The sequence below is a fragment of the Podarcis liolepis genome (assembly GCF_965112155.1).
Source record: "Podarcis liolepis genome assembly, chromosome: 11".
In the NCBI taxonomy this organism is placed as follows: domain Eukaryota; kingdom Metazoa; phylum Chordata; class Lepidosauria; order Squamata; family Lacertidae; genus Podarcis; species Podarcis liolepis.
Genome location: NC_139565.1, coordinates 62,673,350 through 62,696,538, shown reverse-complemented (window position 1 = coordinate 62,696,538; position 23,189 = coordinate 62,673,350). Strand labels below are relative to the sequence as shown.

Sequence of the window (23,189 nt, the reverse complement as noted above, 5' to 3'; positions counted from 1 at the left end):
GGCTTAAAGAGGTCTGTTGCCTGGGGTTACAAACTTAAGCAAAGAGCAATGATGCCTTTTTTATTGGGGTTAAGTAATCTGGACACAGCGGCCAAGTTAACTCAGTAACAGCTTCTTATTCTTAACCAAGTTAAGGCTTGCAGACACCCCTCCATTACCATCTTATCGATCCAATATCTGCACATGATTCCTTGGAATTAATGCAGTCGAATTCACAGGAGTTTGCTACCTATGAATAACCACCATCTTATGCATACTTATTTGGGTATGAGTGCCATTGAACCTAGTGGGTCTACTTACTTCCAAGTAAAAAATGCAAAGGATCAGGCTGCGTGGCTGCAAAATACAATTTAAGACTGAAACAATTTGCAGAGGGTGGCTTAACGGTTAACACCACAGTCTCTCTCAAAAGCATCTGTTTTCCCTTTTAAAAAACCCCAAAATCTTCAACATCTAGCCTGGGGGTGAGTTCTGTATAGCTCAGAAGTCTGCACATGGTATTTGTTGGTCCCAATAAAGCTATTGATTTTACTGATCCTGTGCCGTTTTATGGTATAGTGGTGCCTCAGGTTACATACGCTTCAGGTTACAGACTCCGCTAACCCAGAATTAGTGCTTCACGTTAAGAACTTTGCTTCAGGATGAGAACAGAAATCGTGCTCCGGCGGCTGTACCCATGGAAATGTGCAGCTGTCTGGAAGTGAACCAACCCTAGGTTGTATCCAGACTAAATTCAGGGTGCAAGGAAGGAAAGCGGAAGGCACTGTGGGGCACTGTATTGCAGACACATTCAGAGCTCCTCCTAAAACCACAACAGAATCATAGTGTCGTACAGCTGGGTGGGACTCAACCCCCTACAATGCACAAATCACAGCTAAGCACAACAGTTTGCACAATACAGTGGTACCTTGGGTTACAGACACTTCAGGTTACACACTCCACTAAGCCAGAAATAGTGCTTCGGGTTAAGAACTTTGCTTCAGGATAAGAACAGAAATCGGGCTCCGGCGGCCCGGCGGCAGCGGGAGGCCCCATTAGCTAAAGTGGTGCTTCAGGTTAAGAACAGTTTCAAGTTAAGTACAGACCTCTGGAACGAATTAAGTACTTAACCTGAGGCACCACTGTATTTTGTGCACTGCCCTCGGATCCCTGAGGATGAAGGGTAGTCTAGAAAAAGCGATCTTAAAATATTCTGTTCAAGTGGACCGGCATGGCTACCAGATTTTTATACTAAAATATTGTTATTTTTATAAAAGGTTAGACAAGTAAAAGGTTCTCGTTTCACTCGATCTTTTTTCTCATGCAGCTACCAGCAAGCTAATAATTTACTTCTGTGTCCTCACAAAGAATCACAGTTCTATATAATCAAGTTAGCAAAGGAATTGCACAATTGATGTTGAATCTAGTCTGGTCCTTACATGTGGTTAGTTACCCAAACGTCCGCCCTACTGCTACCACCACCACCCCGGCCAAATTTCTGGGGGTTATTTTGGATTAGAGAAGGGAAGCAGACCAAGGAGAAAATGTTGCAGGAACAGGTGATTTCAACTCTCCTAACACTGACTGTGTAAAAGTGTGTGCACATTTTGACAGAGAGAAAGCATTTCAAGATGTGATAGCAGACCCCTTAACTGCCCAAACTTAATCAGGACATCCCATTTTGGGGGGGGTGCATGGTCCAGAAAGACACGTATTTGGGGGGGGCATGCTCTCGTGGGGGTCACATGATTCACACAGGATTGTGGGCCCCCCAAAGACGTGCACCCTCATTTTCCTCTGGGACATGTTGGAGGATATGTGGGAGATGACTGGACCCTCATCTTAATCCTGAATAATTCCTAGGCTCTGGTGCAAATGTTGCTATACTAGTCAGGAACGAAGACTAAGGACTCAGCTATACAGCTGCAAATAAAACGTTTTAAATGTAAAGTGCAATGTACAAATGTGAAACTAGGTGGCGACAGTGAGCTATGCAAAATTTGATGGCTTTTTCACAACTTTTTTTTAAAAAAACACATTTTCACAGTGGTTCTTATATGTGTGCAGATTCCACCAAAGTGTTGTCAAACACTCACAAACCAACACCAACACACCAATATATCACCTCTCCCCCAAGCAGCTAAAAGTGGTTCCCCACCCCCAATTTTATCCTCCCAACACCCCTGTGAGGTAGGGTTGGTCTCTCCCAGGTCACGATCCAACACTTTGACCATTACACAACACTTAGAACATATAAAGATTATGGTACAATAGCAAGGCACTATATTTTCAAAAACGGGGAGCAGCTATTGCTATTTGCTATGCCCCTCACAGAACTACAATTCCCAGGCAGTCCTTCCTCCTCAGGAACTCTGGGAACTTTAGTTCTCTGAGGAGAATGGGAGTCTCCTAGCAAATTTCAGCCCTCTGAATAAACTACACCTCCCAGGATCCTTTGAGGGTGGTCATGCACTTTAAATGTGCATTGAATATGCTCTAAATGTATAGCGTGCATCTGAAGGCCCCAAGCTGTGAAGCTGGATTTAAGAATTGCCTATATATCTGCATTATGGTCTGAAGCTCAACATCAAAAAAGCAAAGATCATGGCCACTGGGCCCATCACCTCCTGGCAAATAGAAGGGGAAGAAATGGAGGCAGTGAGAGATTTTACTTTCTTGGGCTCCATGATCACTGCAGACGGTGACAGCAGTCACGAAATTAAAAGATGCCTGCTTCTTAGGAGAAAAGCAATGACAAACCTAGACCGCATCTTAAAAAGCAGAGACATCACCTTGCCAACAAAGGTGCTTATAGTTAAAGCTATAGTTTTCCCAGTAGTGATGTATGGAAGTGAAAGCTGGACCATAAAGAAGGCTGATGGCCGAAGAATGGATGCTTTTGAATTGTGGTGCTGGAGGAGACTCTTGAGAGTCCCGTGGACGGCAAGAAGATCAAACCTCTCCATTCTGAAGGAAATCAGCCCTGAGTGCTCACTGGAAGGGCAGATCCTGAAGCTGAGGCTCCAAGACGTTGGCCATGAGAAGAGAAGACTCCCTGGAAAAGACCCTGATGTTGGGAAAGATGGGAGGGCACAAGGAGAAGGGGATGACGGAGGACGAGATGGTTGGACATTGTTCTCGAAGCTACCAGCATGTGTTTGACCAAACTGCAGGAGGCAGTGGAAGACAGGAGTTCCTGGCGTGCTTTGGTTCAGGGGGTCACAAAGAGGCGGACATGACTAAACGACTCAACAACAACATATAACTGCATCTAGCCTGAATGCAAAGCTCCCCCTTCATGTCAGTGGGGCTTACGCAATAAGCTGGCAACAAGGGGACTGGGCCTTCAGTTGACATTTACGTCAATCATCTTGCTGCCGCTTACAGTCTGGGAATGGAGCAGACAAACTTCCAGATGGGGGAGCCAGGACGGCTGGCGTTGTGCGAAAGTCTTGTTGTGCTTCCAATCTGCTCTTCAAACTAGAAATAGACTTTGCTGTTCTTCCCACACACACCCCACACACTTCTCACCCTCCGAGATGAAGAATGAAGCTCCTCAGAGCCAATGGGAAGATGGCAGAAAGAACACTCTGTCTTCAGTTATTTAAGAAAACAACCACCACTTTTTAAAATGGTGTGTTTGCATCGACTCTCTATTTCTAGTACAGAGAAAAAGGGAGAATTCTCCTCATTATGAGATCGAGTAAGTCAAGGTTCCCACCTGTCTGGAACTTCCATCACCAACACGGCTGGTCCGATACATTTTAATGTATTTATATATACAAAATATTTCTATACCTTTATTTCATTAAAAAACAAAACAAAACAATAGCATTTTACTGCAGTTATAAGAACAGGCCAGCATTCTGTTCTCACAGTGGCTGCGGGTGTGATAAGAATTTTAAGGTCTTAGATGTATAATAAATGTTCATATGTGTACCAACCAAGCACATACATAGATCAGCACAGGAAGACCGACCTGAAACCATTTTTGATTCCCAAACTGAGCAAATGTTTTCTCTGCAAGGTCAAAGGAAAATGGAAAAGTCTCCCCATTGTCTTTTCCTTCACAAATTCTGTTTTAAGGGTATGTCTGTCTGTGTATGAATAGGGTGAGCCTGTGACCTGGCTCAGGAACTAAGTATTTGTCATTACAAAAGACTGGCCAGGTTTCCCAGGGTATCCAATCAAGTGAGCATTCACAGGTAACCTGCCAGACAGGAGATAAACAATGCACTCAGCTTTCTGCTGTAGACCGTCCTTTCTGTGATGTAGGTATGGTGTGTCTGGGGGTGGTCTTGGACTCCAGGGTGGGCAATTTAAAATGTCTGTCTAAGGACAGGCATACCTTGGTTCTGGGTCCTCCTCCTTTCCTGCGTGTGGGGGGAGCACCCTGTTGCAACAGTTCAGTAAAGATCAGGCTTACGAGCTGCTTTGCTTCTCAATATTCTCTGGTTGGCCTCTGTTATTTTCTCCTACCAACAGGGAACCTACGTAAGGACTCTATATGGGCTCTTGGATACCCCATAAGGGGAAAAGGGCAGATTTTTGTTTACAATACGGGAAACCAGCAAACAGGATTCGACCGCAAGAGCCCCTCTCCCCTCCTGTGGTTTTCAGAAACAGATTCAAAAGCATTGCTGCCTTTGATCATGGAGGCAGGGCAGAGACTGTAATAAACCCAGATGCCAACTTTGCTGCCACAGGCACCCAGACAACACGATCACTGGACCCAACAACATCAAACATACCATCTCAGGACTATTTAATTGCTCATCTTCTAACATTGTGTATGCTATCAAATGCCAGCAGTGCCCTTCAGCTCTCTATATTGGACAAACAGCACAATCCCCACGCCAAAGGATAAATGGGACATAAATCTGACATCAGGAATCACAAGACAGAGAAACCAGTAGGAGGACACTTCAATCTCCCAGGACATTCTATACAAAATCTCAAAGTAGCTGTCTTATTACAAAAGAATTTCAGAAACAGACTGGAAAGAGAAGTTGCCGAATTACAACTTATTACCAGACTTTTCCCAGTAGTAATGTATGGAAGTGAGATCTGGACCATAAAGAAGGCTGATCGCCGAAAAATGGATGCTTTTGAATTAGGGTGCATGGAGGAGACTCTTGAGAGTCCCATGGACTGCAAGAAGATCAAACCTCTCCATTCTGAAGGAAATCAGCCCTGAGTGCTCACTGGAAGGACAGATCCTGAACTGAGGCTCCAGTACTTTGGCCACCTCATGAGAAGAGAAGACTCCCTGGAAAAGACCTTGATGTTGGGAAAGATGGAGGGCACAAGGAGGAGGGGACGACAGAGGACAAGATGGTTGGACAGTGTTCTTGAAGCTACCAGCATGAGTTTGACCAAACTGCAAGAGGCAGTGGAAGACAGGAGTGCCTGGCGTGTTCTGGTCCAGGGGGTCATGAAGAGTTGGACACGACTAAACGACTCAGCAACAACAACCACAACAACAACCAGACTTAAAACCATGGAGAGACCTGGTCTGAATAGAGACATTGGATTATTCTCTCATTATACATGATAAAGCTATTTTTGGCCATCTCACCCTTTGCTTTTTCCTGTAAGACCAATGGTCGTCAACAAGTTTACCACACCTTTCAGCCAATCACCCATTCCCACCCCCCTTCTGAGTAATACCCCTCCCCACCCTCTCACTATATAGAAGGATCTGGCAACTTCTGTTTCAGTGTATCTGAAGAAGTGTGCATGCACACGAAAGCTCATACGAAGAACAAACTTAGTTGGTTTCTAAGGTGCTACTGGACATTTTTTAATATATATATATATGTATATATATATATTCCATCCTGGCTGGTCGCCATCAATAGCCCTCCCCTCCATGAATTTGTCAAACTTGTAACATGAATTTGTTGTAGGTAAAACTATGTAATGAAATCCACTCCGCCGTAAGTTATTTACTTTATTATTGTATCTTGATACATTCCCTGATAACAGAAACATAGGCAGCTACTGCACAGCAGGCCAGACTGGTTTGGTTTGCTTGTTACACGCAGGAAAACAAGAAACCTCTTTTTTCTGGCCCTGCCCTCTGTACTGTTTGCAATAGCATTACCTTCAAGCCATGTCTGTCCGCATGCCACTCATGCAACGACTTTGTATTTGTGTTGGCCTTTTTTTCTTTCTTTCTAGTAGATACACCTCTATTTGTCCAACCCTTGGACCATTAAATACAGGCCCTGATATTGTGGTAGGAATGTTGAGGTCTTAGATACATGTTAAATGTTCATAAGTGTACCAACCAAGCACGTACATAGATCAGCACAGGAAAACCGAAACCATTTTGATTCCCAAACTGAGCAAATGTTTTCTCTGCAAGGTCAAAGGAAAATGGAAAAGCCTCCCCATTGTCTTTTCCTTCACAAATCCTGTCTTAAGATATGAATAGGGTGTGAGGCTGTGACCTGGCTCAGGAACTAAGTATTTATCATTACAAAAGACTGGCCAGGCTCCCCAGGTATCCAATCAAGTGACCATTAAACAGGTAACCTGGCAGGCAGGAGGTAAACAAAGCACTCAGATTTCTGCTGTAGACCTCCCTTTCTGTGATGTAGGTATGACCTCTCTCCTGCGTGTGGTGAGTGAGGACCCTGTTGCAACAGTTCAATAAAGATCAGGCTTACTAGCTGCTTTGCTTCTCAATATTCTCTGGTTGGCCTCTGTTATTTTCTCCTACCAATAGGGAACCTACGTAAGGACTCTATATGGGCTCTTGGATACCCCATAAGGGGAAAAGGGCAGGTTTTTTTTGTTTATAACAACGCAGACTGTAGCTTTTGGAAAACATCAGTGTTGCTCAGTTTAAAGGAGAAAGCTTCTAGACCTCATTGAGAACATTTTGTAATAGGCCAGGCAGGGTTTCCAGTGTCTCAGCAGCCAAAGGACACTGAAGGCAAGGATGGAGAACGTGCAAAATCCTTGTTGAACTCGAACCCATCAGCCCCTGCCAGCACGCCCAATGGTCAGGGGTGGTGACAGGAGTCATAATCCAACAACACTTAGAGGGCTGCAGGTTCACCATACACGACTTAACGCCTTCTTTCTTCTTGCCAAGCGGCAGGTGCAAAGCCCCATCTCTTCCTGCCTCTTGTGCCTACTATCCAGCCAAAGCCTTAACCACAACCATCACTCGGCTCCACCTCAGCCCTTGCTAGATTCTTCTGAATTCTGCAAAACACTCTTTATCTTGTCCTGAAAGACCTACATTGGCTCCCAGGACATTTCCGAGCACAATTCAAAGTGTTGGTGCTGACCTTTAAAGCCCTAAACGGCCTTCGTCCTGTATACCTGAAGGAGAGTCTCCACCTCCATTGTTGTGCCTGGACACTGAGGTCCAGCGCCGAGGGCCTTCTGGCGGTTCCCTCCCTGTGAGAAGTGAGGTTACATGGAACCAGGCAGAGGGCCTTCTCGGTGGTGGCGCCCGCCCTATGGAACGCCCTCCCAGCAGATGTCAAGGAAATAAACAACTATCTGCCTTTTAGATAGACATCTGAAGGCAGCCCAGTTTAGGAAAGTTCTTAATGTTTGAAGTTTTATTCTGTTTTTAATCTGCTGGGAGCTGCCCAGAGTGGCTGGGGAAACCCTGCCAGATGGGTGGGGTATAAATAATGAATTATTATTATTATTGTCAGGGGTTTAGGAGCAGAGGCAAGGGCAAGGGAGGAAACAGAGAGCGAAGGGGAGGAGGCAGAAGAAAAGATGAGTGATGACGACGACCCGAGATCTCCGAGTCTTTCCAGTGAATCAGAGGATTCACAGAAAGGAGCACCAGTGGCCAGGGCAAGGGGGGAGTCTAGGGGGGCACCCCAGGAAGATAGAGCCAGAGGGGACTCAGAGGAGAGCAGTTGGAAATCGGGACCAGCGTCACCGCCAGAGAGCAGGGAAGAGGAAGGGAGCCAGGGGGCAAGCGCTGGCAGCTCACCACAGGAGGGAGGGCACGAGTCAGGAGTGGCCACACCTCCATCGGGGAGCGAGGAAACGGTTAAGCGGAAAGTGGAAGGTTGGGCGCGCGCGCCAAGTTCAAATGCAGAGGAAGGCGGCGCAGTAAGCAGCCCGGAAAGGGAGCCAGGTCCTAAAGCCCGGCGCAAGGAGACAGGAGGGTCCGGGGGCTCAGCGTCAGAAGAATCCCGGAAGGAAGAGACCCCGGGGGGTAGAGGGACCCAGAGGAGGACAGTCAGGCGGAAAAGGTGGAGCCGGGCTAGGATATTAAGTTGGTGCACACGGGGCGGAGACTCAGACGGAGCTTCGCCGATCTAGCTACTAGACGTAGAGTTGCGCGCAGCAGCGTGAGAATGGAAACTGTAACTCAATAAAGACTTTTACTTAATGATCGCTGGCTAGCGTGATCCTCTGTGAGCTAGGATCTTCAAGCAGCTCTGACAATTATTATTATTATTATCATCATCATCATCATCATCATCATCATCATCATCATCATCATCCACCGGGCTTGGTGAGGGGCGTGGAAGAAAGGCAATTTAACTGGAGGAAAGGCAATTCAGATTTTCCCTGGGTTGACATTTGTTCTGATCTATTGCTAAACTGTAAGGAAGGGGAAAGCCACATGGTACAAAGCAGAAGGGAACGAGCCCTCAGTTCCATCTAGTGGTGCTAATTATTGTGCAAAAGTGCATGCATAATTTATTTTGAAAGAGCTCACAACAGAAATTGCTTTGACTAGCGAGAAGCGTCCAGCTCACAGAACTTTCTTTGCAATGCCCGTATCTATTTTCCGTGATGCTGTCACTGCGTGGTCCTCTGTGGAGAATCATACCAAAGCACCCCCATTGCAGTGTGCGCGCACACATCTGTGTGTAGAATTGGACCGTGATATCGAAAGCCTCCCTCCATACTCACAAAACGTCAATGAGTTAACCTGGTCCTGACTTTCGCCTTCTGCAACATGGGAGATAACAGCCCTTCCCCATCCTGGAAGAGGGAGATAAAAAGATTGCGAGCTGCACAGATTCAGCAGAACTAAAAGCCAGATGAGGTCTGTAACGAGAATACATTAGCATTAAAAAAAAAAAAATCTATGAAGAAAGAGCTTTTCTTTTAAGATAAACTGATTAAGTCAAAGTCACCTTGAGGGCTAGAGACGAGGTCGCTCCAAGGCCTTTCCCTGGCCCCAAGGCAGCTTAAGAATTCAAAACAAAATAAGGCGCTTCGTCCAAAGGGACAGAGTAGTCCTTAAGAAGAACTGGCGTTTTTTCAAAAAGCTCCCCTTTATAGCTGCGCCATTTGCCAGCTGGGATGTAAATGTCTCTCTCTTGCTTGCCCATCTCCAAGACGGGAGCCACCATCAGGGTGTCCCCAATCAGGAACTGGGAATCGATCTTGTGTGCAGCCTCATCGTGGGGAGAAATCCACCAGATGGGCCGGATGATGGGGTCCCCAGTGTCGGTGATCTCCCCGGCCAGCTCCAGCAAGAGGGGGGCAACCAAAGACTCGTGGAGCCTGGTGAACTTCAGGGCGATGTCTATGACCTCTTTGTCGTAGAGCCACGGTGGGATGGAGAACTGCATGGAAGGCATGAAGGCCGACAGCTCAAGCCATCGGATGTAGAGCTCCCGATCTGGGATGTCGACAGCACCTTCCGTTTTGTTAGGGAGAAAATTCCCGCCAATCATATCGGGCAGTACAAAAGGGTATCCCAGGAGGCCAATGGTCAGCACCGTCGGTATCAAGGACTTCAGCCCAAGTTCATACCCACAAATTGAGTCCCGGTCAATGATACGAACAAAACAAGAGATGTGCTGGGACCGGTAGCCGACTCGGACTTCTGCAAGCTCATGAAATGGAATGGCCATTTCCGCATAATGCCGGGACCAAATGCTGGGATCTGCCAAGGTGTGGAAAGTGTGGAATTGTTTGGGAAGGTAGCACGTCTCACCGGCATCAAACTTGAAGGACGAGATGCCGTACTTAGTGCGGAGTTGCCTCAGGTGTCTCTGGAACCATTTTCTAGCTGAAGGGTTGGTGAAATCCAATATGGCGCCCACACCGTTCCACCACACAACCATGGCAGGGAGTGTCCCTTGTGGTTCCATGACAAAAAGCTTCTTCTCTATTCCCACCTCAAAGTTTGGGGAACTTTCATGTACAAAAGGGTGTATCCAGATGGTGACGTTGAAGCCATCTTTCTTAAGCTTTTCGAACATATCTGTCGCCTGAGGGAACTTCAAAGGGTCAAAGTCAAAATCACCATAATTCTGTGTGTACATGTCGTCAATTTCAACGTGGCTGTATTTGAAACCGTGCTTTTTAATCATCTGTGCAAATCCCAGAACTTTCTCTTGGTTAATCTCCTTCTTGTACATGGCCCACGTTGACCAGATTGGAAACTGGAACATCCTTTCTGAAGGCATCTTCAAAGGTTTCTTGAAATGGACCTGGGCCATGTACCGGTGGACAGAGGTAATGTCTGAACCTATGCAGACATGGTAACTCAACTGTGGGAAGGGCTCGTTCAACGGCTCATATGGAGAATCTTTATACCTGGCTTGGAATGTGAGGGACCTTTCTGAAGCGTTGAACCCAAGGTGGAAGGGCACAGAGTCACTTATCTTGACGGCAGCTGCTTTGGAGGACAACCAATACCTCTCCAAGATGCCCCCAAAGCTGTTCCTGAAAGAATAGACATCACTAGTCACAAATGGCGCAGGTTCTTGGCTTCCAGGTAGACTGATTGGCCATTGCTGTCTGCTCATCTCGTAGCCTCCATACCAGTGGGCGTCCCCCCAGAACATTTTGTGTTCCACCGCAGAGTCTGCCTCAAACTCTTCCCAGCGGATGATGTAGCACGTCACCGCCTCATTGGGTTTGACAGTCTGGATGAGGAAGCTGAACATCCCCCTTTCCGTACCCGTACAGCTTAAAACTCCCCCTTCCTTAGAACAAGATTCCAGGTCAAGGACGCCTGATTGGAAGGCCATCCTGAAGACCACTTCTCCATCCCGGTTTCCAATGGTGAAGCCTCCCTGCCACAGGTCCACCTGCTTCACCTTCACCCTCTCTGCCTTCATAGGAGGAACCGTGTAGCAATGCCAGCAGACGGCCACAGCTATGATGAGTCCTGTTGTCAGTAGCGCAGCTCTTCCAAGATAACTCTGCCGCGATGTCTGAGACTCCAGAGAGGAATGGAGAATTGGTTTTGTCCCGGAGCCATTTCCCCTCTGACGCTTCTCTCCTTTTCCTTGGCGACGGGACAACTGAGCTTCCATAATATCACAGATCTAATAGCTGTGGCCAGTGGTTGCTTGGCCCTCGTGGTGGCGAGTGTTTTTCCCAGCTTTATAAAGACTGTGTTTAAAAACAGCTCTGCCCTCTCTCCCCCTTGCTGTATCCAGGAATGCAGATCACTACCCTTCAGAATGCAGTGACAAAACACATCTCAGCCAGGCTAATAAATGAGCCTAATAAATTAATCCTGGTTGCTGGGAGCAAGACTTCTCTGCCGCTGCAACCTCTGCTGTAGCCAGCATCCTGCTGCTTTCCTCGACTCTCGATGAGGTGATCAGCTGACCGAGGAAGGTTATTACGCAAGTGAGAGATGGCACAACTCCCTGCGAAGCCTCAGCCAGGTTTTCTTTTTCTGGATGGGGAGAGGGAGCAAAGAAATTGCTTCGGAATGAGAGGCCCCAGGAGTAGGAAACCAGGCGATACAAAGACCTACAGCTGTGTGCAAAGGCCCCAGGAGCAGGCTGCCGTTCTCTCTGAAGGCTGGGGAGTCCTCTGGCGGCTGCATCTCATGTCTTGATAGCTGCCCTTGAGATGTCTTAGTGTCGCCACTCCCTGCCCTGCCAATAATTTTCTCTGCGGCAGTTCAGCTTCATGAATGACTCTGGCGATTTGGAGTGATCGCCCTTCCTTTTCTCTTGGATTGGGTTTCTTGTGTGATCTTTGGTGGCTCTCTGGTTGTATTACTAGATGCATGCCTTAACACACTGAAAAGTTATATTTCTGATAAATGGAGATACGTCCGAGGAGCTAACAGAGAGAAGAGGGAAGGGGCTGGTATGAGAGCCAGGCCAGAGTGGGTCTTCTCAGGGTGGGAGACTGAGGAAGAGGAAGGTCTCCCAGGTGGGAGCTGGGAAGATTAAACTTTTAAAATGAATTGATTTTAGAATGCTGTGTTACTTTTATTGTTGTTAGCTGCTCTGAGCCCAGCTTCGGCTGGGGAGGGCGGGATATAAATAATTTTTTGTTGTTGTTATTCTGTATGTGTGAAGATTAAGAGAAAATGCTGAGTGCAGCATAGATATATTTATAATTTTGTGTTTTATGAGGATCATATGAGGATTGTTATATGGAAAGCCCAGCCAGATGCGTGGGGTAGAAACAACAACAATAAAAAATGTATTTTCTGATTTTTTTTCTTTTCTGATTTTTTTTAAAATTCTCTTTATTTTAGTTTCAATTTTTTATTAGGTTGAAAACCTTTAATAAAATTGATTAAAAGATCCTTGGAGGCTTTTAATCAGAGGTTGGGTGGCCATCTGTCATGGATGCTTTAGTTGAGATTCCTTCATTGCAGGGGGTTAGACTAGATGACCCTCGGATGCCCTTGCAACTAATCTAGTCTATTATTCTATGATAAAAATGCTCTGTTGCCCTAGCACATCCAATCCACTTTTTTATTTATTAAAAAACAGACTTTTGAGGCCTCTAGGTTGAACATTCACCCTAATGAGCCTCCACCCTGATTTGCTTGCACAGTGCTTACATGCCTTCCTGTTAGTCATTTTTGCATTTTACATTTCTTAGTGCGTTACCGTGTCAATTTTCAAGCTGCCTAACCTTACCATAAACTTTTCCCTAACCAAGGTTATGGAAAATTGGTTTAAAATTTACAGATTGATCTTTGCTGAAAGAAAATTATATGAAGACGATGTATAGATGGTATATGGCACCAGTGCAGTTAGGAAAAATGTATAAAACCAGCTCAAATTTATGTTGGAAGTGTAAGAAAAAGGAGGGGACATTTTACCACATATGGTGGGATTGTAATGAAATTAAGAAATTTTGAGAAATGATATACAATGAATTGAAGAAAATGTTCCATCTAACATTTGTTTAAAAACCTGAAGCATTTTTGTTAGGGATTGTAGGAAAAGACCTGCCAAAGAAGTTGAAAAACATCTTCATGTATGCGACAACGGTGGTGAGAGTCTTAATAGCACAAGGATGGTGGACTTCCGGAGGCGGCGCGAAACAGTGATGGCGGTCCTCTTCGATCTCTGAAGAGGGGCTCCGCAGGAAAGGGTCATTTCGCTACGGCACAGCGGCGACCCATTAAGAAGAACCACGGGTAGAGTGAGCCCGTGGCCGTGGGACTCGGCGGGCACCTGGAGCGACCCTGAAATCGTGGAAGGGACCCCGTAAGGGGCTCCGGAGTGAAGGAGGGGTAGCGGTGCTGTGAGTTCATCGCTCTTTCTGCGGAAGCGAAGCCGCGCGGCTGTCACAGATGAGCGCCGACCTTTCTTCCTTAAAGGATTTGACTGAGACAACAACCCCGTGAGTAAGGACATTAAGCTTGGGGACTAAATTGCTTTTAAATTGGCTGAAACCGGGAGACGATAAAAAGGAAGTCAGCCTTCCGGTACTGCTTACAAGATCAAAGCAAAGGATCTGTCAAGCGGAAAGCAGTTGAAAAGGGAAGTTCTAAAGAGAGTCTTTCATGCACTGTCAGAAGTGATTGCGGAAAAGGGAAGATAGATCTACTTGTGAGTAAACTTTTAAAAGAAATTTGGAGAGATCTCCCCCGGTTAAGGGACCTTGAAAGTTAATTTCTAAATTGTCGGGCTGCCGGAGGGGAAATTGTCTTAACTGCGGAACTGCTACAAATTTTTATGAAAGTGATACTTTTGAGCTTAAACAAGTTGGAGTGGATACAATTGGCAGGCACCTCTCTGAAACTTTGTTAAAAGTTAAAAGTACTCTGCAGGACTCTTTTTTCGTTATCTTTTTTGGGACTATTGTGTGTTTCTAACACAACAGGGACTTTAATGGCGGAAAAGTTGCCTTCTTCTTTCTGAACTTTTTGTGATACTCCCCCTAGAGGACTTTGGGAATATAAAGGCCTGGGAACAGCTTTGCATGTTTAGTCTCTCTTATAGGATTGTTTTTAAATTGGACCTGTCTTTCCCATGGGACAATAAAAATTTGACCTTGAACATTGACTGATGAGTGGCTCAGGAAAAACAAGAGCAGCTAAAGCTAAGGAAGCAAAAGAGAAGGAAAAGGAAAAAAAACAGACACAGCTCGTACAAACAACTCTGACTCAGGGACGTAGATCTTCGGTCCCAGCAGTGCTGGGTGCAACAAAGGCAGAAGTCGATAGGCCCCAAAATCCGGCAGCGGAGGATATGGCAGCAGGAGGATCTGAGGGAGTATTGAAACAGATCCTGGAGCAATTGGCAGCTTTAAATCAAAAGGTTGACAATCAATCACTAAAAATTGATCAAGCTACATCCTCAATCCAGAAATTGACTGATCAGGTTTCCCAGCACACACAAGCAATTGAAAAATTGCAAGGTGCTACAGCAGAGAATCGTAACTTAGCTGGGGAAGCTATCCAAATTGCCACGGCAGCTAAAAAAGAGGTTGAGGAAGTTAAAGGTGAAGTCAGGCCTTTGCAAAAACAAATTGGTGAACAACAAGCCTACCTTTCCATGGTGGAACTGAAAGATCGCCAGAACAATCTCAGATTAAGAGCAATTCCAGAAATTGAGCAACAAGATTTGATTGGATTTTTGACAACAGAATTCTCAAAATTCTGGAATATAAAGGAAGAAAGCGACTTTAAAATTGTTTCAGCCTTTCGACTGGGAAGATTGGTAAGGAAGGACAGATCCAGAGACTGCTTGATAATTTTGAGATCAAGGGAAGAGAGAGACAAAATATTAGGCCTACATTTCGCAAACCCATTGGAGATTCAGGATAAAAGGGTGCAAATTTACAGAGATATACCAAAACAGTTATTGGACCTGAGAACCACCTATTCAGAGCTGGCAAGACTGTTGAGGCTTAACACAATTCGCTATAGGTGGGAGTTCCCGCAAGGAATATCTTTTACCTACAAGCAGAAGAAGGTAAAAATAAGAACACCAGAGGATTCACAAAAGTTCCTGCATGAGCACGGAGAAGACCTTCAAAAAGAAGCAGCAGCCCATTGGCCTCTACCACAACCTGAGTTACCGCCTGGAGGTAGACAAGGCCCAATACCCTCGGAACTACAGGACAAGGAAGAAACACCACTCTAGGTGCAACAAAATAGTACAGGATGTCTCTGCAGCTATTTAGTTGGAATATAAATGGCGGAAATTCCCCGGAAAAAAGAAGGAAAATATTTCACATACTCAAGAAAGAACAATTGGATATTATTTGCTTACAAGAAACTCATGTGACCAGGCTCCACAGGAAGGTTCTAGTCAACAAAAGACTAGGCCAAGAATTTATCTCATCAGACAAGGTCAAGAAAAGAGGCGTGGTGATTTATGCCAAGGAGAGCCTGGCACCAAAATTTGTATTCAAAGATGAACAAGGAAGAATTTTGGCGATTGAAATCCAGACACAAGGAGAGAAATTTTTGATTGTAGGAATATATGCGCCAAACGATGGGAAATCAGAATTTTTCAAGAAGCTGCATGAGATTATGCTGGACTACATGGACTACAACAACATCATAGTGATGGGTGACATGAATGGAGTGGTGTCTACACATATGGACAAGTCTCAAAGTCAAAACTTAACATCAGACGGCAGACTGCCTAAAACTTTTTTTGAACTGATTGAGAATCTGGACCTGATCGACATATGGAGGACAAAGAACCCCCTAGGTAAAGAAGGAACTTTCTTCTCTGAGGTCCACCTGTCTTGGACACGGATCGACCAAATCTGGATGTCTAGAGGGCTGGCACCTAAGACCAGAAAGGTGGAAATCTGCCCAAGAACATGCTCCGACCACAACGCCTTGAAAGTAGAACTTAGACTAAATCAACCCGGTTCCTTCAGATGGAGAATGAATGACGCCTTACTAAGAGATCAAGAGATTGTGAAAAAGGCCCAAAAAACGTTAAAGGACTATTTTGAGATAAATTTGAATACTACAGTAGAAAAAAGAACGATCTGGGACGCAAGTAAAGCCGTTATGAGAGGGTTTCTGATTCAACAAAATACAATTAAGAAAAAGCTCTGGAATGGAAAGAAGGATAAAATATTGGAGAAGATACATCAAGGAGAGAAAAAATTGAGAACCAAACCAAAGTCAAAGGAGGTGCTGAGAGAAATTAAATTCCATCAAGCACAATATTCTAAATTGATAAATCAAGAGATTGAATGGAAAATCAAACAGATGAAACAAAGATCATTTGAATCAGCAAATAAGTGTGGAAAACTGCTTGCTTGGCAGTTAAAGAAAAGACAGAAACTAAACACAGTTACAAATCTAGAGATTGAGGGAAAAATGGTGCAGAAACCAGAAGAAATTAGGAAGTGCTTCCACAGATACTTTAAAGAACTCTATGCACAAGGGCCTCAGAAAGAACCTGAGATAGACCAATTTTTAAAGACAAACGGACTATTAAAGATAACTCAAGATAAAAGATCAATCTTGAACTCAACAATAACTTCACAGGAAATCGAAGGTGCCATTCAGAATATGCAACTAGGCAAATCTCCAGGCCCGGATGGACTTACCTCCAAATACTATAAGGCTCTGAAGGACTATTTGATACAACCTCTGTTAGAGGTTTGTAACCAGATTATGGAGGGGAAGAAGACACCGGAGTCGTGGAAAGAAGCCTTCATCACATTGATTCCGAAAGTGGAAACGGAAAAGAACCAACTTAAGAACTACCGTCCCATCTCACTCTTAAATGTGGATTACAAAATATTTGCTGACATTCTGGCAAGCAGACTTAAAAAGGTCTTAAATGAAGTAATTCATAAAGACCAAGCTGGCTTTCTCCCTGGTAGACATTTATACGAGAATACCAGGAACATCATTGATATCTTGGAGCTTTTGCAAACTAACAGGAACACAAGGGCGGTGTTAATTTTTATTGATGCGGAGAAAGCATTTGACAACATATCTTGGTTGTTTATGAAGAAAAACTTGGAAGGGATGGGAGTGGGACGGGGGTTTGAAAATGGAATACAAGCAATTTATTCTGAGCAGAAAGCTAAACTAATAGTGAATAATGTGGTGTCGGAGGAATTCAAAATTGAAAAAGGGACACGACAGGGGTGCCCTCTATCCCCTCTTTTATTCATTTCAGTCCTGGAGGTGCTATTGAACATGATGAGGGAGGACCGGAGGGTACAAGGGATAGAGGTCGGAGTGAAACAATACAAACTGAAAGCTTTTGCAGATGACTTAGTTTTGACACTGCAGGAGCCAGAACCCAGTACAAAAAGAGTTCTTGAACTTATATCTGAGTTTGGTCGAGTGGCGGGGTTTAAACTGAATAAACAAAAAACTAAGGTTCTGACTAAGAATTTGACACTTACAGAAACAGAGGGATTTCAGAGAGAAACAGAATTAAATGTGGTTAAAAAAGTGAAATATCTAGGGATTAATTTGTCTTCCAGAAATTTGAATTTATTTAAAGATAATTATGAGAAATGCTGGCTGGAAGTTAAAAAAGATTTAGAAATTTGGTCAAGATTGAAACTGTCCTTGTTGGGAAGAATTGCGGCTATAAAAATGAATGTATTGCCGAAAATGTTGTTTTTGTTTCAAACCCTGCAGATCGTGGACAGAGTGGAATGTTTCGGAAAGTGGCAGAAGGATATATCTAGGTTTGTCTGGCAGGGCAAAAAGCCCCGAATAAAGTTCAAAATACTAACTGACTCAAAAGAAAGAGGGGGGTTTGCCCTGCCGGACTTAAGGTTGTACTATGAAGCTGCAGCCTTCTGCTGGTTGAAAGACTGGTTTTTGCTGGAAAATACTGATGTCCTAGATCTGGAAGGTTTTGATAATGCTTTTGGTTGGCATGCATATCTATGGTATGACAAGGCTAAGGTTCATAAATTGTTCAAAAACCACATTGTCAGAAAAGCAATTTTTGCAGTCTGGATGAAGTATAAAGACTTATTAGAGTGCAAAACACCGAGGTGGTTATCACCGGTGGAGGCCAAGGCCCGTAAAAGACCCAATATGGAGGCCTATTGGCCGAAATATTGGGAATTAATAGAAAATATTGGAGACAATTGGAAGCTGCAGAGCCAGGACAAATTAAAAAATAAGGTGCGAGATTGGTTACATTATGCTCAAATTCAAGAGGTTTTTAAAATGGATAAAAAGGTGGGTTTCCAGGTGGAAAAATCGAAACTAGAGACAGAATTGTTAGAACCAAAGACTAAGACTTTATCGAGAATGTATAACTTGCTGCTTAAATGGAATACACAGGATGAGGTAGTTAAATCTGCCATGATAAAATGGGCACAGGATGTTGGACACAACATAATGTCTGAAGACTGGGAAAGGTTATGGAACACCGGAATGAAATTCACGGCATGTACGGCCTTGAAGGAAAACATTATGAAAATGGTATACCGGTGGTACATGACCCCAGTCAAGCTAGCTAAAATATATCACCTGTCTGACAACAAATGTTGGAAATGTAAGGAGGCAGAAGGGACATTTTTCCACCTCTGGTGGACCTGCCCAAAAGTGAAGGCCTTCTGGGAAATGATACATAATGAATTAAAAAAGGTATTTAGGTATACCTTTTCTAAGAAACCTGAGGCCTTCCTGCTGGGTATGGTGGACCAGAAAATGTCAAAGAAGGATAGAACTTTGTTTATGTATGCAACTACAGCAGCAAGAATACTCATCGCAAAGAGCTGGAAGACACAAGATTTACCCACGCTGGAGGATTGGCAGACGCAGTTGATGGACTACATGGAATTAGCTGAGCTGACTGGCAGAATCCGAGATTTGGATGAAGAAACAATCGAGGGAGACTGGAGAAAATTTAAAGACTATTTGCAAAAACATCATAAGCTGTATGAATCTTAAGTTAGTGCATGATTGGGAAATACTATGCTTTGGCAAATATGATTAAGTAAATGGTAAAATAAGTGATAAAAAAGAAAAGGAGACAATTTGAATTGAACATGTTACGTTTATTTTAAAAGTATTGAAATTAAGGTACAATATATTGAATTTGGATACATAACAAATTGAAAGGTACAATAAGGTATGAAACAAGGTAACAAATTGCTGACATTACTAAACTATAAAGAATGCAGCTCCGGAGGGTGTGGGGAAGTCCAAATGTTTATATATTTTTTCTTTTTTGGTGGTTTGGTTTTTAATTTGTTTTTGATGTAAAAGAAAAGAAAAATTGTTTCTTGTATTTAATGTATTTGTGGCGTTTGGATTGTTTGAAGATATGGAAAGGAACGCAATAAAAAATTTATTAAAAAAAAAAAAAATAATAGCACAAGGATGGAAGGCTGAGGAAATCCTGACTAAAGAACTGTGGCAAGAGACACTGATGGGCTATGCAGAACTGGCAAAATTGACAAATAAACTACGGGACAAGGATAACTGTGACTTTAAAGAGGAATGGGAACCTTTTACAAAGTACCTAAAGACGCAACAAAGTGAATTGGACTCCTTGGCAGGCTTTGAATAAACACTCACAAACTTTTTATTGATAATAATCAGTTAGATAAATTAAGGACTTATACAATTCTGTAACATGCAGAGAATAGCATTTATAGAGAAACCAGAGATTGGAAAAATAAAAAAATTCCTTCCAGTAGCACCTTAAAGACCAACTAAGTTAGTCCTTGGTATGAGCTTTCGTGTGCATGCACACTTCTTCAGATACACTGAAGAAGAAGTGCATGCACACGAAAGCTCATACCAAGAACTAACTTAGTTGGTCTTTAAGGTGCTACTGGAAGGAATTTTTTTATTTTGACTATGGCAGACCAACACGGCTACCTATCTACTACAGAGATTGGAACTGAGGGAAGTCAGGGGGTGGGGTGGGGGGGTTGTTTATGGGAGGAAGGGGGAGGGGGGAAATGAGGAAAAAAATTAAGGATGATATGTTTTAAGATAATATGTTTTGTTGAATTACCTAATAAAAATTTTAAAAAAATTCAAGCTGCAAAAAGTCTGGTAAACTCCCCACAAGCAAATCAGGGTGAATGCAGAAAGAATGAACACTAAATAAAGACCAGATATAATCTAACCTCCATGTATACTTTGTGCGAGCAAATTGAGATGAATGCTCAATTAATTGGCTGGCTTGAGGGAGCCCTTGGATAACAACCAGAGGACAAACTGTACCACCCGGTCAAAAATGTTTCTGAAGTTTTCCAGCTGCAATTGAACTTGGCTCCTGAAGGTGGCAACGGAGGAAAAGCAATTTAGATCAAGGGAGTGAAGGCTGCATGAAGTCACCAACACAAAAACAAGAGAGGAAACTCTTGATGTACAAGATTAAAGTTTATTAAGCTCCATGCATTTCAATCTAATTTTTCTGCAAGGGGAATAAAAGGCTGGAACCTTTCTGCAAATTCTGTGTTGCAAAGGAGGTTCTGACTTGACGGTTGGAGCAGCTGGGTGGAAATCCATCTCCTACTGCAGAATTTTCCTGAAACTCTTGGAAGAGTCTGCTTGCTTGCACAACACGCAGCATAGTTAATGCTGCTCTGTGGTTGTGCATTTAAATATATTGGGCTGGATCCAGGAAATGGCTTGGAATTTGGCCCCATATAAATCAGTGCGGAAAAGTCAAGTCTGTTGATTTCAATGAGAACCGAGCACAAGGAAGTTTGAGTGCAATCCTGAGCATATCTAGGTAAAAGTAAAGGGACCCCTGACCATTAGGTCCAGTCGTGGCAGACTCTGGGGTTGCGGCGCTCATCTCGCTTTATTGGCCGAGGGAGCCGGCGTACAGCTTCCAGGTCATGTGGCCAGCATGACTAAGCTGCTTCTGGTGAACCAGAGCAGCACATGGAAACACCATTTTCCTTCCCACTGGAGCGGTACCTATTTATCTACTGGCACTTTGACGTGCTTTAGAACTGCTAGGTTGGCAGGAGCAGGGACTGAGCAACGGGAGCTCACCCTGTGGCGAGGATTTGAACCGCCGACCTTCTGATCGGCAAGTCCTAGGCTCTGTGGTTTAACCCACAGTGCATGCAGCATCGTTAATGCTGCTTTGCAGTTGTGCGTGTAAATATATTGGGCTGGATCCAGGAAATGGCTTGGAATTTGGCCCCATATAAATCAGTGCGGAAAAGTCAAGTCTCTTTTTTTTTTTTAATAAAATTTTTATTGGTTTTACAAAGTTTTTACGAAACAAACAAACACTTAAAAAGACAGACATACACGTATAATTTCAAACATATTTTCATAAACCTCTTTTCTTGGACTTCCCCATACCCCTCCTTTCTGCATCCCAAAGTCCAAAATCTCGCAGCAACTCCCAATTATTACTTTCCAACCTCTGTCATCTTAGTCCTCTTTATATTCTGGCCTTATATCACTGTACCCCTTTGTTCCTAAAAACCATAACATTTTAACATTCATTAAGTTTATAGTAGTCCTTAAGATAACTTTTAAATTTCCTCCATTCTTCTTCCACCGTCTCTTTTCGTTGGTCGCGGATTCTGCCTGTCATCTCAGCCAATGTCATATAGTCCATCACTTTCATCTGCCATTCTTCCAGAGTGGGTAGATCTTGCGTCTTCCAGTACTTTGCGATGAGTATTCTTGCTGCTGTTGTAGCGTACATAAAAAAAGTTCTATCCTTCTTTGACACCGATTGGCCGACCATGCCCAAGAGAAAGGCCTCTGGTTTTTTAGGAAAAGTACATTTAAGTACCTTTTTCATTTCATTATAGATCATTTCCCAGAAGGCCTTAATCTTCGGGCATGTCCACCAAAGGTGGTAGAAGGTACCTTCAGTCTCTTTACATTTCCAACATTTGTTGTCGGGCAAGTGATAAATTTTTGCCAGCTTGACTGGAGTCATGTACCACCTATAGACCATTTTCATAATGTTTTCCTTTAAGGCATTACATGCCGTAAATTTAATACCGGTGTTCCATAACCATTCCCAGTCAGCTGACATAATGTTATGTCCAACATCCTGTGCCCACTTAATCATAGCCGATTTAACTGTTTCATCCTGTGTACTCCATTTCAGCAACAAGTTATACATTCTAGATAAATTCTTAGTATTGGGTTCTAACAGTTCGGTTTCTAGTTTTGATTTTTCCACCTGGAAACCAATTTTCCTGTCCTGTTTGTAAAATTCCATTATTTGACGATATTGAAACCAATTTTGTACTTTATGTTTCAATTTCTCATGACTTTGTAGTTTGAACTTATCTCCATCCTGTTCTAAAATTTCCCAATACTTCGGCCATCCGACCTCCATATTGAGTTTCTTCACTGCTTTAGCCTCCACTGGTGACACCCATCTAGGGGTTTTGTTTTCCAATAGATCTTTATATCTTATCCAAACATTGATTAATGCTTTTCTGACAATGTGGTTTTTAAAGGCACTATTGACTTTGTCATACCATAGATATGCATGCCAACCAAAAGCATTGTTAAAACCTTCCAGATCCAAAATGTCCGTGTTCTCGAGGAGCATCCATTCTTTCAGCCAGCAGAAAGCTGCTGCCTCATAATACAATTTTAAGTCTGGCAGGGCAAAACCCCCTCTTTCTTTGGCATCTGTCAATATTTTAAATTTAATTCTGGGCTTTTTGCCCTGCCAGACAAATTTCGAGATGTCTTTCTGCCACCTCTTGAAGCATTCCATCTTGTCAAGAATCTGCAAGGTCTGAAACAGAAATAGCATTCTAGGCAAAACATTCATTTTGATCACAGCGATTCGGCCTAACATTGACAATTTCAAATTTGACCATATTTCTAGATCTTTTTTAATTTCCGACCAACATTTTTCATAATTGTCCTTGTACAAATTCACATTTTTAGATGTTAAGTAAACCCCTAGATATTTCACCTTCTTGACCACTGTCAGCCCTGTCTCCTCTTGGAATTTCTCCTTTTCCATATCTGTTAGGTTTTTCCCTAAAACTTTAGTTTTTTGTTTGTTCAACTTAAATCCAGCTACCTGGCCAAACTGTTGTATTATTTCTAAGACCTTTTTCGTACT

General features: G+C 43.5%; 1 protein-coding gene and 1 long non-coding RNA gene across 4 annotated transcripts; one reads left to right on the top strand and one right to left on the bottom strand.

Moving 5' to 3' along the window:
• Window positions 1-8,460: 8,460 nt before the first annotated feature.
• LOC310688913 (myogenesis-regulating glycosidase-like) lies at window positions 8,461-12,212 on the bottom strand. 3 transcript variants are annotated; one of them, XR_014517242.1, is made up of 2 exons: window positions 9,114-12,212; window positions 8,461-9,024 (listed from the first exon to the last, which is right to left on the bottom strand). XR_014517242.1 is itself a non-coding variant. In XM_083465958.1 (1 exon), the coding sequence occupies exon 1, from the start codon at window positions 11,250-11,252 to the stop codon at window positions 9,168-9,170; it is 2,085 nt and encodes a 694-aa protein (XP_083322084.1). In that variant the 5' UTR covers window positions 11,253-12,212; the 3' UTR covers window positions 9,066-9,167. The 3 variants fall into 3 exon arrangements, 1 of the variants encoding a protein (XP_083322084.1); XR_014517243.1 differs by having other exon boundaries at window positions 8,683-8,958; XM_083465958.1 differs by lacking the exon at window positions 8,461-9,024 and having other exon boundaries at window positions 9,066-12,212.
• A 420-nt stretch (window positions 12,213-12,632) lies between these two features.
• Window positions 12,633-19,692, top strand: LOC310688828. Its single transcript, XR_014517212.1, has 2 exons — window positions 12,633-13,218; window positions 19,500-19,692. It is a non-coding gene; the product is annotated as an uncharacterized lncRNA (long non-coding RNA).
• Window positions 19,693-23,189: the final 3,497 nt, after the last annotated feature.